This window comes from Microtus ochrogaster, chromosome 10 (assembly GCF_000317375.1).
Source record: "Microtus ochrogaster isolate Prairie Vole_2 chromosome 10, MicOch1.0, whole genome shotgun sequence".
Lineage (NCBI taxonomy): Eukaryota > Metazoa > Chordata > Mammalia > Rodentia > Cricetidae > Microtus > Microtus ochrogaster.
Genome location: NC_022016.1, coordinates 45,492,138 through 45,509,825, shown reverse-complemented (window position 1 = coordinate 45,509,825; position 17,688 = coordinate 45,492,138). Strand labels below are relative to the sequence as shown.

General features: G+C 46.0%; 2 protein-coding genes across 4 annotated transcripts in view; both read left to right on the top strand.

Annotated features, from left to right (window-relative positions):
* Positions 1-4,304, top strand: part of Emc1 (ER membrane protein complex subunit 1) — a 22,782-nt gene extending 18,478 nt beyond the window's left edge. For all 3 annotated transcript variants that reach the window (XM_013348449.2, XM_005352942.3, XM_005352941.3), the window contains 3 exons: positions 1,843-1,927; positions 3,105-3,234; positions 3,369-4,304. In XM_013348449.2, coding sequence (XP_013203903.1) covers positions 1,843-1,927; positions 3,105-3,234; positions 3,369-3,548 — 395 coding nt within the window. In that variant the 3' untranslated portion in view covers positions 3,549-4,304. The remainder of the gene's footprint in view (positions 1-1,842; positions 1,928-3,104; positions 3,235-3,368) is intronic.
* A 6,413-nt stretch (positions 4,305-10,717) lies between these two features.
* Positions 10,718-17,688, top strand: part of Ubr4 (ubiquitin protein ligase E3 component n-recognin 4) — a 116,225-nt gene continuing 109,254 nt past the window's right edge. Inside the window, exon 1 of the mRNA XM_026782272.1 lies at positions 10,718-10,949. Coding sequence (XP_026638073.1) covers positions 10,774-10,949 — 176 coding nt within the window. The 5' untranslated portion in view covers positions 10,718-10,773. The remainder of the gene's footprint in view (positions 10,950-17,688) is intronic.

Sequence of the window (17,688 nt, the reverse complement as noted above, 5' to 3'; positions counted from 1 at the left end):
CAGCAGGGATATTTGGTTCTCTTTCTCTTTGCTTAGTTCAGATTTGACGGTCTTTGCTCAGTACTCGATGCTCATGAACTATTTCCTTTCTTTGGTTCTTTCTTGCATCTCAGAAAGCCATCCCTGATGTCTGTTTGTTTTAGCTGAAAATATGTTCTTAGATTAGCATACAAAATAATGTCTCAATATTCTTTGTTCTTATTTATGCTCTTCCCCTCTGCTGGTCTCTTCCCACCTTCTACAAAGTCCCTCTTCTACTCTGTGTAGTGTGGCGTTCCCTAGACTCTCTTTCTCTTGACCCCCACTATCTCTTCTTCCACATGGTCCTCTTTCTACTTTTTATGACCTTAACGCACACACAGAAACTAAGTCCTTCTATGTATGGAGCCTGTCCTGGAACTAGCTCTTGTAGATCAGGCTGGCCTCAAATTCACAGAGATCCATCTGCTTCTGCTTCCCAAGTTCTGGGATTAAAGGCATGTGCCACCACCACCCGGTTCTGTGTCTGACTTTTTATGTCATTCTTTGCTGTTGTTTGAGACAGGATTTTACATGGCCCAACGTAGCTTTTTTTTTTTTTTTTTTTTGAGACAGGATTTTACATGGCCCAACGTAGCTTTTTTTTTTTTTTTTTTTTCGAGACAGGGTTTCTCTGTGGCTTTGGAGCCTGTCCTGGGACTAGCTCTGTAGACCAGGCTGGTCTCGAACTCACAGAGATCCGCCTGCTTCTGCCTCCCGAGTGCTGGGCCCAACGTAGCTTTGAACTCCTAATCCTCCTGCCTCCATCTCTTGAATGTTCAGCATCCTGATTTTTTTGTTTTTGAGACAGAGTCTCTCTATAAAACCCTGGCTGTCCCAGAGCTATGTAGACCAGGTTGGCCTCTAATCCCAGAGATTCTCTCTCTGCCTTTCAGGTGCTGGAATTCAAGGTGTTCATCACCATGCCTAGCTCTGATGTGATTTTTTTTTTTAAACTTTAAAAAGAAATTGTGTGTATGGGTGTTTGCACACATCTTTGTACCACATGTGCCTGGTGCTCAGGAAAGCCAGAATAGGGCACTGAATTCACTGGATCTGGAGTTAGATACAGGTAGTTAAAAGTAGTTGTAGCCACCGTGTGGGAATTGAGAATTGGACCCTGATCCTCTGGAAGGACGGCCAGTGCTCTTAACCACTGAGCCATCTTTCCCTATATAGCCCCCTCCCTATGTCATTCTTAACACAGCTTGTAAAGACTTGAGTAGAAACCAGAGACTTACTTATTTGGTAGAGTCTAAGATAGGACTCAGTAATAGTTTAGAATTTATTTAAGACATTTGGGACTCTTAGCTTTGACTGGCACTGGGTGTTACTTGCCAAGTAGGAGGAAGCTAGCTCTGGGTATCATGGGACCTTTGATCACCATTATAAAAGTTATGTTGTCTAATGCTTGGTCCTCTACCTTCCTGGCTGCATTACCCAGCAGCCCACATGGCCTCAGGCTAGCTAGAATATGTGAGGAAATCACTGTCTTCAGAGCCAGCTCCTTCATTTGTACCCATGTGATGGTTTCATTTTGGTTTTGAATTTTTTGGGGTGTTGTGTGTAGGCGTTTGAGACAGTGTTTCTCTGTAGCTTTGGAGCCTGTTCTGGAACTAGCTCTTGTAGACCAGGCTGGCCTCGAACTCACAAAGATCCATCTGCCTCTGCCTCCCAAGTGCCAGGATTAAAGGTGTTTTTTTAATGGGACCTTGACAACCTATGTTTCTCTTTGTTTATTTTAAACTCTTAATTGTAAACTTTGGTCTAACCAGCCCTCATTCAGGGTCAGGTAAATGTGAACCGTCGTTTCTTTCTGTACAGTTGGGCTGCCTTCTGGAGCAATCCTTTCTCTTCCTAAGGCCTTGCTGGATCCCCGGCGTCCTGAGATCCCAACAGAACAAAGCAGGTGAGACTGTTGTGGGCAGAAGGCCCTAACTGTCAGGACTTTAATCCCACTGATAATGTTAGTTCTCTGTCCCCCATGCTAGGGTCTCAGGTAAACAAATGACCATGAGCCCTGCCTCCTGGAGCTGGTGTCTGGGTGGGAAGTGACATTAAGTAGCCAGCAAACTGAATGGTGTTAATCACTGGTAGAGAGGAAGCGCATACAGGACAGCCGTGAGGGTGTGTGTGGGAGAATTTGAGATCAGGCCCTGGGAAATCCCTGGGAAAAGGTGATCTGAAGGTGGCTGGCATAGGCTTGCTGTATGGTATCTGAGGGAGAATGTTTCAGGTAGAGGAAGCAGCACCAAAGTCCTCAAGTCCTGTCTGTTGGGTCTGAACGCTGTTGAACGGGAACAGTGAAGGGTGGAGACCTAGGAAGGGAAGAAGGGGCCGATCGGAAAGGGAGGCCTGGAGCTGGTTGATTGTTCCCGCTAGCGTGAACGCTCCGACTGTCTTCTGGGGCTGTCTCCTCCCTATATTTTGAAGTCTTTTCACTTAGGGACACCCAGAGGGCTGGCAGTGGGAGAACAAAGGAGTATGGCTTGGAGTAAGAGAGGGGTGGAGCTAGAAGAAGGGTGACAGGCTTCCCGCAGATGAGCGGAAGTGAGGCCCAGGGTGGCCTGGAAATCCCTATAGCCCAAGCTGCCCTTGAACTTGAGGCAGTCCTCCTGTCTCAGCTTTCTAAGTGCTGGGATTTCTGGGTATACAACTCCATGCCTGGCTTGTGTTATATGTTCTTATCAAATTGATGCTTAAGCTGGGCGGTGGTGGCGCACGCCTTTAATCCCAGCACCCGGGAGGCAGAGGCAGGCGGATCTCTGTGAGTTCGAGACCAGTCTGGTCTACAAAGCTAGTTCCAGGACAGTCTCCAAAGCCACAGCCAAACCCTGTCTCGAAAAACAAAAAACAAAAAAAAAAATTGATGCTTAACTAAATTCTCCGGCCAGCCTTCCGTACAGCCCTTCACCGTTCCTTCAGCTGCTGCATCTGTGATGACCTAACTCAGGTCGTCCTCAAAGGAGATTCATGATTTGATGTGTGTCCTGGAGCCTTCCCAGCTCCCAGGAAGGACAGCCAAGAAGGAGATGCCTGTCTCACAGGAGCTTTTAGAGTCCCTGTCCCCCTCCTGTGTTTTGCAGAGAGGAGAACCTGATCCCTTATTCTCCGGATGTCCAGATCCACGCAGAGCGGTTCATAAACTATAACCAGACAGTCTCTCGGATGCGAGGCATCTACACGGCACCATCAGGCCTGGAGTCCACTTGTCTGGTGAGTGTCCCCGTGTGGCATCTGCAGTGTGGCTCTGTGCCCTAAGGATCCCATCTCCTTCCTGACTGACTCTGAGTTGCTGGTGATTCACTGGCTACCTTTCCTTCCCAGTTCTCATCCTGTCTGTCTTTCAGGTCGTGGCCTACGGTTTGGACATTTACCAAACTCGAGTTTACCCATCCAAGCAGTTCGATGTCCTGAAGGATGACTATGACTATGTACTAATCAGCAGTGTCCTTTTTGCCCTGGTTTTTGCCACCATGATCACAAAGAGGCTGGCACAGGTGAAACTCCTCAATCGAGCCTGGCGGTAAAACACGAACATTCTGCCAGAGTGGAGAGCCTCGGGGAAGCAGTCAGCCCAGGAGCTATGGCTGTGGATTGATGGATCGGTGATGCTGGATTAGGTTCTCATCTCACTTGAGTCTGGTGGAAGAGGATGACCTTCATGTTGAGCTGCTGGGATACAGTGACACACAGACCTTGTGGGACAGACACCCACCTCAGCCAGACTCTCCATGCATCTGATCCACTGCTCTGTTTTCTTGATCAGCCCATCCACCTGGGGTTTTTTGCTTTTGTTTTTTCCTTTCATGAGGCCTCTGGTTTTTCTCTTCGGAGGCTGTTTAAATTGACTTTGGTTGGCCTTCTATGTCTCCAGTCTTACTAGAAATCCTCTGACAACTTCTCCCTCTTTTGCTTCCAAGCCTGATGGGTCAGCTCAGCTCTGCCTTAAAGGGGCACTTGGCTGCCTGACCTTGACGGGGCCGCGCAAGCCATTCTTAGCTGAAGTCAGGACTGATCCCACCCAATGGCTTCTCTCTGATGTCACAGAAAGTGAGGGATCCATATGTTGAGTCAGAACTAATTTTAACTAAACTTTTCGTTCCGTGCTGTCATTTGTATGGTTGGCCACTGTTTGTTTCAGCCTATCAAAGCCAAGTACAGAACAGTCATTTGGCTTCTCACACATAGCCTGTGCTTTTCTCTTGAGCTATAGCAAGGCTGAAGCCTTTTTTCCTTTTTTTTTTTTTAAAAAAAAAATTAAATTTAAATATTTGTGGTTTTTTGAGACAAGGTTTCTCTATATATCCCTGGCTATCTTGGAAATTGCTCTGTAGACCAGTCTGGCCTTGAACTTACAAAGATTTGCCTTCCTCTGCCTCCTGAGTGCTGGCATTAAAGGTGTGTGCCACCACCACCCAGCCAGCACTAAAGCTTTATTTAAAGCTATTAAATTATCTGAGTCTTGATGAGATTTTTGAGGTCCCAGCATCTCATATCTCATTGCTCCTGCGGGCCCCAGACATCCTATAGCCCTATTAGGAAAAAAAGGGCCTTTATTAAGGAAAAACCTTATTTATTGTTGAGGTGGAGGTTTGCCCTATAGCTTAGGCTGGCCTCAAACTTGCAGTCCTCCTGCCTGTCTTCTCAGTGTTGGGATTACAGATGTTTGCCATCATACTGGCAGTGTGCAAATTTTAAATCTCATTGGTATAATTTCCTGTGTGGCATTAGGCATAGAATCCAGGGTCTCATGCTAGGCTGGTTCTCTGCACTGAGCTCTCCATAAGGTGAGCCATGTGGGCTGTTATTTTTCTTAAGTAGTTTTTAAATCTTATTAAGTTTTAAGGGGGGCCTCCAAGGAGGATGCTGGGACAAACCCAGGGTACTCTACTTCTACTACTGAGTTATAGCCCCAGCACCTTTTTACTTATTTTATTTTTTTGAAGCACGGTCTTACTATTTTGCCCTGGCTGGCCTGGAACTAGCTATGTATACCAGGGCTGGGCTTCTATGTGGGATGTGTATGTACTACTGGCTGGCTGGGTTTCTGTGTGGGGTGTGTGTGCACTCCTGTCTGGATTTGTGTGGGTGTATATACACTCCTGTCTGGATTCATGTGTGGGATGCATGTGCATTCCTGAATGGGCTTGTGTGGGGTGTGTGTGCACTCCTGTCTGGGTTGTGTGTGGGGTGTGTGTATACTCCTGTCTGGGCTTGTGTGGGGGTGTGTGTACTTCTGTCTGGGTTGTGTGTGGGGTGTGTGTATACTCCTGTCTGGGCTTGTGTGGGTGTGTGTGTACTTCTGTCTGGGTTGTGTGTGGGGTGTGTGTATACTCCTGTCTGGGCTTGTGTGGGTGTGTGTGTACTTCTGTCTGGGTTGTGTGTGGGGTGTGTGTATACTCCTGTCTGGGCTTGTGTGGGTGTGTGTGCACTCCTGTCTGGGTTGTGTGTATACTCCTGTCTGGGCTTTTGTGTAGGATGTGTGTGCACTCTTGTCTGGGCTTGTGTGGGGGTGTGTACACTCCTGTCTGGATTCGTGTGGAGGGTGTATATGCACTCCTGTTTGGCTCGTGTATGGGATGTGTGTGCACTCCTGAATGGGCATGTGGGGGGGTGCACTCTTATCTGGACTTGTGTGTGTGTGCACTCCTGTCAGGATTCGTGTGTGGGGTGTATATGCACTCCTGTCTGGCTCATGTGTGAGTGTATGTACACTCCTGAATAGGCATGTGTGTGCACTCCTGCCTGTGTGGGGTGTGTGCACTCCTGTCTGGGCTCCTGTGTGGGGTGTGTGCACTCCTATCTGGGCTCCTGTGTACTACACATGAAAGAATCCTAAATTTTAACTGTTTGTGAACCTGGTACTGATTGTTCTTTTTGAAGAAGAGAAGGCAATGCAGTTGACCATGCTCCCTGGAATAAAGCAATGATCAGTGATCTGGCCTCAGCTCTGTTATGTGTCTTTAGAGTTTACTTTGAAGATACTTTCGCATTAAAATGGGGGGGGCCAAAGCTAGATATGGAGGCACACCCCTATAATGGGGCACTTGGACATCTTCAGCTATATATCAGTGTAGGCTATGAGACCTTGTCTTTTTTTTTTTTTTTTTAAAAAAGGAGTGGGGAGTGGGGAGATGGCACAATGCTTAAGAGTATCTGCTGCTTTTTCAGAGGACCCGAGTTCAGTTTGCATTACCTGTACTGGGTGCCTCAGAAGCACCTGTAACTACACCTCCAGGAGATGCAATATCCTCTCCTGGCCTCTGTGAGCATAAGGCTATCATGCCAACTTCTTTGTGGGTGGTAACAAGTTTCTTCTGTTTGTAAATTGTCCAGTTGGTGTAAGGAGTGAGCATCTGACACTTACAACTAGAGGCCCTGTCCTCACTGGCTTTGTGATATTCACCCAGGAAAAGATAGTGATACCCATTACATTTTTCTGCTTTAGCTTTTGTTTCATGACGAGGGCTCACCATACATCTCTGGCAGGCCTGGAGCACACAGACATGCTTGGATTAAAGACATATGCCACTATGCACCTTGCATAGCCTGCCCTCACTTTGAGACAGACTGGCGTGAATTTTGTGTAAGATGGCTAAGTGACATCATCAATTCTTATCACATTGTCATGTTTTGTCTTGTTTTTATTTTAAGATTTATTTTGAAGCACTTGGGAGGCAGAGGCAGGCGGATCTCTGTGAGTTCGAGACCAGCCTGGTCTACAAGAGCTAGTTCCAGGACAGGCCCCCAAAGCTAAGGCGAAACCCTGTCTCGAAAAACAAAAAAAACAAAAAAAAACAAAAAAAAAAGATTTATTTTGATTATTTTCCCTGCATCTATGTGATGCAGACTGGTGTCCATGGAGGCCAGAACAGGTTGCTGGATCCCTTAGAACTGTACTTATGGATGATTGTGAGCCACCATGGGGTTCCTGGGAAACTGAACTGAGTCCTCTGGAAGAGCAGCCAGTGCTATTACTGGTTGAGCCTCATGTCCAGCCCCATATACTGCCTGCTGTGTTTCCATAGTACAGTTAGACTGCAAGATTCTAGTCTTTCTCTACTTAAGTGCCAGAATTGTAAAGTAGCTAATGGTCAGGAAGTGACCCACCCTTCATAGAATTCCCAGTAGTTCATCTTAAACCTTTTTTTAAAATGCTTTTTTTTTTTTTTTTTTTTTGTTTTTCTAGACAGGGTTTCTCTGTGGCTTTGGAGCCTGTCCTGGAACTAGCTCGCTCTGTAGACCAGGCTGGTCTCGAACTTACAGAGATCCGCCTGCCTCTACCTCCCGAGTGCTGGGATTAAAGGCGTGCGCCACCACCGCCCGGTCTCTCTCTTTTTAAAAAGATTTACTTAAGGGGCTGGAGAGATGGCTCAGTGGTTAAGAGTGTTGCCTGCTCTTCCAAAGGTTCTGAGTTCAATTCCCGCAACCACATGGTGGCTCACAGCCATCTGTAATGAGGTCTAGTGCCCTCTTCTGGCCTGCAGACATACATACAGATAGACTATTGTATACATAAAAAATAAATAAATATTTTAAAAAAGATTAAATATGTATACAGTGGTTTACCTGCATGTATGCTGCAGGCCAGAATAAGGCACCAGATTTCATTGCAGATGGTTGTGAGCCACCATGTGGTTGTTGGGAATCGCCTGGCCTGGTTTGTTTATTCATTTATTTTAAACGATTTATTTATTTATTATATATACAACATTCCGTCTCTATGTATGCCCGCATGCCAGAAGAAGGCACCAGATCTCATTGCAGATGGTTGTGAGCCACCATGTAGTTGCTGGGAATTGAACTCATGACCTCTGGAAGAACAGCCAGTACTCTTAACCACTAAGCCATCTTTACAGCCCTGTTCATTTATTATTTTGAGACAGAGTTTCTCTGTGTATCCTTGGCTGTTATAGAAGTCACTCTGTAGACCAGGCTGGCCTCAAGTTCAGAGATCCTGTTTTTCATTTTTCATTTTTTTGTTTTGTCTTTGATACAGTGTCTCTCTGTGTAGCCCTGGCTGTCTTGGAACTCACTGCATAGACCAGGCTGCCCTTGAATTTAACAAAGCTCTGCCTGGCTCTGCCTTCTGAGTTCTGAGATTAAAGTGTGTTCCACTATGCATGTCCTTATATTTATCTCGATTTGATGTGTATGTGTGTGCAACATGTGCCTGTTTGGTTCCCAAAGACCCAGGAGAGGGCATCAGACCCCTGGAACTGGAGTTAAAGACAGTTGTGAGCTGTCATGGGGGTGTTGGGACCTGAACCTGGGCCTTTTTGCAAGAGCAGCTTGCACTTTTAATCCCTAAGCCATATCTTCAGTTTCTCCCCCTTGATTAATTTCTGTGGGTGAGGTGTTGAGTGACTCCAGCTCAAGAAGCTGTAACCAAGATGTTGGTCACCACCAGGTGTCTGAAGGCTGGGCGGGCTGGAGGTGGTCCTCTCACGTGGGTGTCAAGTTGGTGCTAGCTGTGACTTAAAGGTTCCCTGGGCAGTGGGACTCTCATTGGAAGTGTCTTAGACAAAGTTCAGGGGCTGCTTATCTCAGGACAAACAATGCAAGAGGCATGGTTTCTCTGTGTAGCCTTGGTTGTCCTGGAACCTGCTTTGTAAACCATGCTGGCCTTGAATTCAGAAATCTGCGTGCCTCTGCCTCCTGAGTGCTGGGATTAAAGTCACGCACCACTACTGCCCAGCTTTTAAATTTTACTGAAAAGATTTTCAAAGGACTTATTTTATGTGCATGAATATTTTGTCTGTATATATGTGTGTATACCATTTTTATGACCTATGCCCTCAGATCAGAAGGCATCAGATCCCTTGGAATTGGACTTACAATGGTTGTGGGTGCTGAGAACTGAACCTGGGCCCTCTGAAAGAGCCACTTCTTCAGCTCCCTGAAAATTGATTTTTCTTGACAGGCACTGTTGGCTCACACTTTTAATCCCAGCACTTGGGAGGCAGAGGCAGGTGGATCTCTGGTTTGAGGCCAGCCTGGTCTACAGATTGAGTTCTAGGACAACTGGGCCTACACAGTGAAACCCTGTCTTGAAAAACAAAAAATTGTTTTTATTTATGTGTATGACGTGTCCCACTAGGAACTCTAGGTCCAGGGGAAGGGCAGAAGAGGATGTTAGATTCCCTGGAGCTAGAGTTACTGGTGAGTATAGGTCCTGGGAATTCAATCTGGGGTCTCTGGAAGAGCAGCTTGTACTAAGTGCTGAACTCTCTCTAGTGCCTTTGATTTGAAGTTCTCAGATACTCCCCCAGCCTCTCAGGCTTGAAAGACATTTCTTTTCAGTTTTAGTTCTTAAAATATTACTATTCAGTAGTTCCTATCTTATTTTTTAGGTCAGAATATTGATGAAACTTGTGCTTCATCTAAACTGCTTTTCAGTGTTTGATATCTAAATGTATATTTTTGAGACAGTTGCTATTTAGATCAGACTGGCCTTGAATTTATGGTAATCCTCTGCCTCCCCAGCATTGCCACTACAAAGAATTTTAAAAAGATTTATGAACATATGTGTGTGTGTGTGTGGGGGGGGTGTTATGTGCACGTGGGAATGCAGATTCCCATAGAGTCCAGGAGAGGGCATCAGATCCCCTGGAACTGGAATTACAGGCTTTAGGGAGCAGCTAGACCTGGGTGCTGAGAATGGAATTCTGCTAAGCCGTGTCTTCAGCCCCTCAATTCTAAATTTAGAACACAGATGTTATCCCAGGTCTTTGAGACAATACAAGAACAAATCTCCACTACGGAAATGTGTTTGAAAAGGAAGATGTTTATTCCTAGTACCTTCTTGTTACCCAAAAGTCAGAAATATTTGACTTGCCATTACTTCCAATGGCCAGATGTGGCTTAGCACACCTATAATTTCTCAGTATTTGGGAGGTTGAAAGAAGAGTGTTGTGTTTTAGGCCAGCCTGGGCTACAGCGGAACGCCGGAAAAAATAACCCCTCACCTTCGGGATTATAAACCGATGTGGAGACCCACACCTGTAATTCCACCGGAGGTGGAGATAAAGGATTGCTCAGGTCCGAGGCCAACCTGTACTAAATAGGGAGCCCACGGCTCCGGAGGTAAAGCTAGCAGTCTGGAGCCTCAGGGAAGAAGGCTGCGACCACATTTCAAAAGATCAACAACCTCCTCTCATGATTATTACCGAAGGGTCCCAAACACACAAATGACAGACAGCAAAAATATGAACTCGTGAAGAAAATCATTGCCATGAGGTGGTGCGCGAAAGGGCTTTCCTAACTGGGAAGCGCTAGAACGGCTGCTCGTGTGGTACACTGGGCAGAGGAAGCGGTTAACAGCGAGCAGGCTTTGGTCTCTTGTCGTCCCTGACCGGCCCAGGATGGCGCCATTCCTCCTGCTCGCACATTTCTTCCGAATGCAACTCACAAAACTCATTTTTTCTTAAACTAGAAACCATATTTCCCCTCAGAGCAGCGCCCGCGCAGTAGTTAATGCTCTTGCGAGCACGCGCAGTGGTGCCCGCTCTTCTAGCGCACGCGCACAGGGCATCTCTCCCGGGGCTCCCTTGAAGCGCTCAGTGCTACGCAGGCGCATTGCCTCGGGTCTTGCCCTGAGAAGTCAGAGGCGGCACAGCGCCTTACGTTTTTGTTGCGCGACCCGCGGCGCCCTGTCTGACGCGCACGATTGCGTCACTTCCGCCCCCTCCCGGGAGGCGGCGCTGGGCCGGTGGCAAGCCCCCGGAGGGAGCCGCAGTAGTACGACGGAAGATGGCGACGAGCGGCGGCGACGAGGCGGCGGCAGCGGCTCCAGTGCCCGGAGCCCCGGCGACCGGGCAGGACACGACCCCGGGCTGGGAGGTGGCGGTGCGGCCCCTACTGTCCGCGTCCTACTCCGCCTTTGAGATGAAGGAGTTGCCGCAGCTGGTGGCCTCAGTCATCGAGAGGTACCGGGCGGCGGCGCCGACGGGCAGCGCGGTGGGGGGGAGGGGAGAACCTGCTGGGTCGTGAGTCCCCGCTGTCCCGCAGCCTCCCGCCGGGAATCCACCCCACGCATTCGGGGCTGCCGGGCGCTGAAGACTCGAGCTCCCAGGTTTCCTCCCGTGGCTAGCATAAACCATTCCTGACTCGATTTCCCCTCCAGAGCAAAAGTTTTATGGCTGCCCTTGCTGGAGGGCGTGGCCTCCAGCATTTGCGAACTGGTTTTTGAGGTGCAAGGTGCTTCTTGGCGGGTGTCTCCCGGGCTGCCCCTCTGTGTTAAGGTCAGGGCGTGGATGAGTTTGCATTTCTCCTGCCAGCGGAGCCCGAGATTTACTTTGGAGATCTACCACATAGTGTAATAACGGTCTTTCTTCGGTGCTCTGATCACTGGGGGCAAGTGCTGTTTCTGTGACTGAAGCCTCTAGTTACCACTGAATACTTTAGTTTTACTTTGCATCTCTCGTACTTTACACTGTGACTGCGTGTGTCAGAGAGCCGAGTCCTTCTCTTTCTCAATAAAATACGTTCATTCTCTTATGGGACTGCTCGTTGTCTTGCTGTTATGTGCTGTTACCTTTTTATACCGATCGTCGGATTGCAGGAGTTGTATTTCTTCATGGCAAGGGGGCGATCTTAGTATCTGCCTTTTTCTTTGATGAGTTTAATAGTAGACTCAGGCTTTTAAAGCCCGTTTGCTTACTTTCGTTTTCCTAACCAAACCTTGTGCGGTAACTCCCTGAAATTGCTAAACTTGTCATTTTAGCTTGTTGGTCAACAGAGTATATCTTAATGTTATTTGGAAAGTTAGAAACCGCTGTGTGTTACTCAAGAGAGGCTCATGGTTTGACACATTAATTATCACAGTAATTGTCAGAATTGTCACAGTAATGGTGATGCTTTGGAGGAAGGTTCCTTAACAATTTATAATAAAACAGTGATTGAGACTGCTAACTTAAGATTTAACAGGTAGATTTTCCTACTTAACTATGTTTAATAATGTTCTGAAGTTGTAAACAAGTACCAAAAAATATTACTCTCAAATTATGTAGCCTCTTTTTATTTTACCGGTCTTTTTTTTTTTATTTTCTTTTTTTAAATCCATGTGTACGTGTATATCCTGTGTATGTGGATGCCATTGGAGGCAAGAAGAGGTCTCCAGATTCCCTGGAGATGGCGTTATGGGCAGTTATGAGCCACCTGACGCTGGTGCTGGGCCCTGAGCTTGGGTCCTGGAAGAGTAGGAAGTGCTCTTAACCACTGGGCCATCTCTCTACCCCCAACCTACTATCTTATAATCTAATCGAATTATTTTTATGTGTGTGTGCTAATGGAGACCACAGGACAAGTTTTAGGAGTTGATTCTCTTCTTCCATCTTGGTTTCCAGGGATTGAACTCAGGTTTCCAGATTTGGATGCTAGACATTCTTCCCCATCTCCAGCCAACCATGCAGACTCCTATTTTACTGTTTTAAGTGTTTAAATCACCACTATTTTCCTGAATCATACCTACCACTTACAATCAACAATGTTCACTTCCTGTTAGAGGATTTTCTTTTGTATTTATGGGTGTGAACTGAGTTTGCAATGCCATTTGTTGGCATTCATGTATATCCCATATGCGTGGTCCTTGCCTTTTAAACTTAGAGCAGCCCCTTGCAACCTGTTGAATCCAAACACGGAACTAGATTTGAACTTTGCTAAGTGCTAGTTACCCTTCTACATTCTTCATCATCTGAGAGAACCAGGAACTGTGTTTGTAGACATGAAGAAACCTCTTTATGGTGTTAGAAAAGTGCTGTGTATTTAGTAATACTGAGTTTTATTGGAAGTCAGGAGTTTTGAACTCCATGTTCTGGTTTTTATAGCTTAGTGAAGTTTGAAGTCCTGTTCTGTCTTCTTGGGAGAAAATAGATCGTACAAAAAGAGTTAAACCTCATAAGTTCCTTACGCTGTAAAACAGTGTTTTGTTGAGGGTAGAGCACAATCAGTGGCCTTTGCTGAAGGCTCAGGTAGTAACTGCAGGTCTGTGGGCTGTGTGGGCAGTTCACTTCTGCCATCTTAGACGAAGGCAGCCATGTGTGATATTACCCAATTTTGACCAAACGTGATGTGTTTAACTTCTTACAGGCCTTAAATGTACACATCGCATCCAGACATTAAAAGATAATAAATCCACTCACCTGGGCAACTACCTGGGCCCGAGTTTGCTGACCTCTGTCTTAGAGCACACTAATTATACCCTTTTAACCAATTTCTCAAATGTTTTCTTTCCAGACAAATGCAGTAGGGGACTCAGGAATGTGGAACCATTTGTTGCCTATGGCGTTAGGCCACTGAGTATAGTTCAGCCCAGGTTTCTGCTGGGGTGGGCATTGTTTCTGGCTGTCGTAGGTTTAGGGGCCAAGTCTGCTGTTGTGCTTGTGGGACGACTGTTCGTCTTCTGCACTTGCCTTGTTTCTCCCATGGTTACAGCTGGTCTCCTTTCCCCCTTGCCTCCAGGGACCCCCTGTTTTTCTGTGGCAGTGTGCTGGCCTCTGCATCCTTTTTCGATGTTCTGGCTTCGTCACTGCAGTCCTTATTCCCTGGCTGGCAGCCGTTCCCTCTTTGATTGCCTCTTGTGGAGCTGCTAGGGCTGATATTGGCCCTGAGAGATTCCTCTCAATGTCTCCATTTTACCTCTTGTCTCAAGTTAAGCTTTATAATTGGAATTGACCTATGGAGGACAGAATACATTGAAAACTCTTAGGGTCTGATCTTAACTGTGTGATCAAATTGCTTGATGTTAAGATGATGCTGTGAAACAAAGGGCAGTAGATTAGCGTGGATGAACTATAATGGGTACCCTCAAAAGTGTCCTTAGATCTTTGAAAGAAAGTGATGTCTGAGTTTATTTAGTTGAGTGCAGGTGGCTTCTATTGTCCATAGCCTGCAGGTCTTTTAGTACAGACTGAAAATCTCTTAAGTGTTGAGTGCAGCCCTCTGTGTTCTGTGGCCAAGAGCATTTCTTTCAGAACTCTATTAGACATGGTTGGGAGCATAGCTGATATTGAGTAGATATAGATTTAAAAAAACACCCCCCCCCCAGTGTCTCTGGCTTCTTTCATGATAAGCATCTTGAAAAAAAATTTTGTCTTCCAGGTATTTCTTGGAATTTAGAACAGAGCTGCTACCTGGGGCAGGGAGGCTGTTAGAACACTCTATCAGGTAGTGCAGATCCTTCCTGGAAGTCTTGGAGAGAGACAGTGCTGCACTGACTGGTGTCTTTTGTCTTTATGTGCTAGTGTGACATAGTTGACAGTTGAGCCACAGGAGGGAGAACCCATCACCAAAAGAGTGTGCTTGGAGGGTAGTCCTGGTGTCTCATTGGCACAGTCACCACTCGTCAGTCAAGCACGGGAGAAAAGTTGGTCAGAAAACTCACAGTTCTTGGGTTAAATGAATAGCTGTATGTGTATCTATCTGCCTGTGTGTACACTAGTGAATGCACTTGTGTATGTGTGTGTTTGTGTGCGCACCCTGAAGTAATGTGAAAGAAATAACTCGATGGATTTTGTGTGCAGAAGTTGAAATTGCACCTGGATGGAGGTGGGCGGTCCTTGGACTTCCCACAGGTCAGGGAACCCTGATTACTCTTCAAGCTGATGAGGGAGGGGGACTTGATGGAGGAGGGGGAGGGAAATGGGAGGCGGTGGCGGGGAGGAGGCAGAAATCCTTAATAAATAAATAAATTAAAAAAAAAGAAGTTGAAGTTGCTAAGGGGTAGGGAGTTGTTGCACTTCCACAGTCTATGAAATAGACTTACAGTGTGTTATCTAAGGGGAAAGTGGGGGGAACCCTAGTCTTTTGTTATGTCCCTCCTCAGATCCCCCTACTCTTTCTAAAATAAGCTAGATATTTCCAGATGCTAGCTAGTTCTTTCTTCTTCCTTTTTTTTTTTTTTTTTTAAATAACATCAGATATATTCTCTGTCTTGGCTGCCTTCTGTTCTTCTCTTTCCACTGACTAGGATAGAAAACCCTCATTGTCTTTGTCTAACAATATAGGTGCAGTGGGCACATTGCCAAGTTTGTTAGTGGTGGGTGCTTCAAGAAAGCTGACATTCCTTCAAGGCTCACCACTTTCCTTGTGATGTCTGTGCTCAGTTTCCTTGCTCTCCCTCCCACTGACCCTTCTGCCCTTTGTTCCTCTTCTCTGGTTTTAGCATCTGCTGGGATCTCTGTGTTTATAGGTTTTCTGGGTGAATGGGTGACAACAAATTGTTATTTGGAGACATTTCTCCAAAAGCAAGAGATAGAAGAATTATACTTATTTTTCCTTCTAGCCTTTTAAAAGATCTTATTCCCGACCTTATCCCTAGCTACCCTAAGCATATTATTTTTATTTTAAAAATTATTGTGTGTGCATGTATGTATGTGGCAATTGTACTTTGGCACACATTTGGAAGTCAGAGGACAACTTGTATGTGGATTCCTGGGATCAGACTCAGGTTGCCAGGCTTTTTGTAGCAAGTGCCCTTAACCACTGAGCTGTCTTGCTAGTCTACCATAAACAAATTGTAAGTGGAGCTGAATATAGTGCCATCTTTTTCTTTACCAATACCTATCTTCCTCCCTAAGATACATATTTTTGCATTATTGGAGTAAGGTTGCTATATATTTGTAAGGGAGGTGGTTGAATTTCTGATATATCATAGTGGCATCTGTATGGCCCTGGGGTAAGACAGACAGACAGACAGACAGACAGACACACACAGAGCTGGGAATGTATGTAGCTCAGTTAAGAACATCCACGTAGCCCTGGGTTCAAATCCTCAGCAGTACCCAAATCAGACTTGTTTTCTACCTGGCAACATATACTTGGCACATGCCTGTAATTCCAGCACCTGGGAAGTGGAGGCAGAAGGAACAGACATTCGGTGTCATTCATTCTCAGATATTTATTGAGTTCCATGCTAGCCAGGGATAATTTAGACCAGTGGTCCTCAGCCCATGGGTTGCGACCCTTTGGGTTATCAAAGGATCCTTTCAGAAGGGTTGCCTACGACCGTCAGAAGACATAGATATGTAAATTATGATTCATAACAGTAGAAAAATTACAGTAATAAGGTAGCAACAAAAAAACAACTTTATGGTTGGGGGTCACCACAGCATGAGGAACTGTATCAAAGGGTTGCAGCATTAGGAAGGTTGAGAACCACTGCATTATTAGATAATGTCTCAAAAAACCAAAGAGGGGACAGGAGCAACAACCACTCACCAGCTCTAACTCCACACCTCTGACTGAGCCAGGCAACTAAATAAGTTTATTTATTCCAGTGGGCGCATGTGTGTTTATCTGTTAATAACTGTATTTTATTACCAGAACGGGAATGAACGTGCAGAATAAGCTCATCCTTGGAGTGGGTAGTTTTTCTCCAAGGCTTGGTAAACTTGTTAGCTGAGAAGAGTGGAGGTAAACAGATCTGAACTTTTCAAACTAACAGCAAAGGACAGTGAGTCAGCAGACTACATGGAATTAAGAGTAGGAACACTCAAGAAGCCAGAAGGGCCGGGCAGTGGTGGCACATGCACGCCTTTAATCCCAGCACACGGGAGGCAGAGGCAGTCGGATCTCTGCCAGCCTGGTCAACAAGAGCTAGTTCAGGACAGGCACCAAAGCTACAGAGAAACCTTGTCTCAAAAAACTGAAAAAAGAAAAGAAGAAGAAGCCGAAAGGTAGACAAGAGAACTCAAGTGTGTTGGTGAATGGAAGGGTGTAGTGCGGAGCCTTAGAGAGGGAGGAGTGCTACTTGGAGCTAGCTTTCTGTTTCCCTTGTCTTTACCTACCATGATAAACAGAGGAGTGTGACTCTATGGTCAGGAAGGTCGGGGCGCACCCTAGGTGCTCCAGGACTACTCTTCTAATAAGGGTCTAATCTTTGCTACACGCTGATTTAATCCTCAGACAGCAAAGCACTCGCGGTGCCAGACTCCAGAGAGTGTTTTGAAGTGATCCGTCACTGACGTTGGCACTTTCCAAACACAGACCTGGCATTTCAGCTCTTGTATTCATTTGGCAGGAAGATAAGCCTGCTGGTGAATGGATCAACTCTGTTTACATTTCTCTTGCTGGGTGGATACTTTTTGCTAGGGATTAATTCACTGAGGAAACGATTTAATCATCTCTCTGCTCTTTGCATCTAATAAGATACATTTTGTTCTTTTCTTTGTCTGCCTTAGTTCATGGTTTGTGCCTTAGCTTCTCATTTGATAAAGTGACTTAAATGTATCCAGCCTTTAGAGTTGGGCTCCATATATTCGCAGAAGAGGACAATTCCTGAGCTAAATGCAGTGATGAGGTTTAAAAAGGGACAAGCTATGTTGTTGCCATCTAGTGTTAGCCTCCGTGAAGGGGACTTGGAGGAGGCTGTTGCTCAGGCAGTGGGTGTTAGCTTTAGGGGACTTCTTGCTGTGAGCTGTTGATTTTTTTCTTCCAAGTCCCTGCGCTCTGTGTTGTAGTTGGTCTTCAGAATGGATTACTTTCATCTGCTTCTGTTACTAATATTGTGAGTGCCCTAGCCTGTCCTCTTTTGGTCGTGAACAATTAAGGTGTTTTCTAATGGGTAATATAGATTAAATTGGTAATGTAATTTGGGCTGTGTGTGTATGTGTTCTAATGCTAGGGGTCAGGATTTTGCTATTGCCATAGCCTCAGCCTTCTGATATA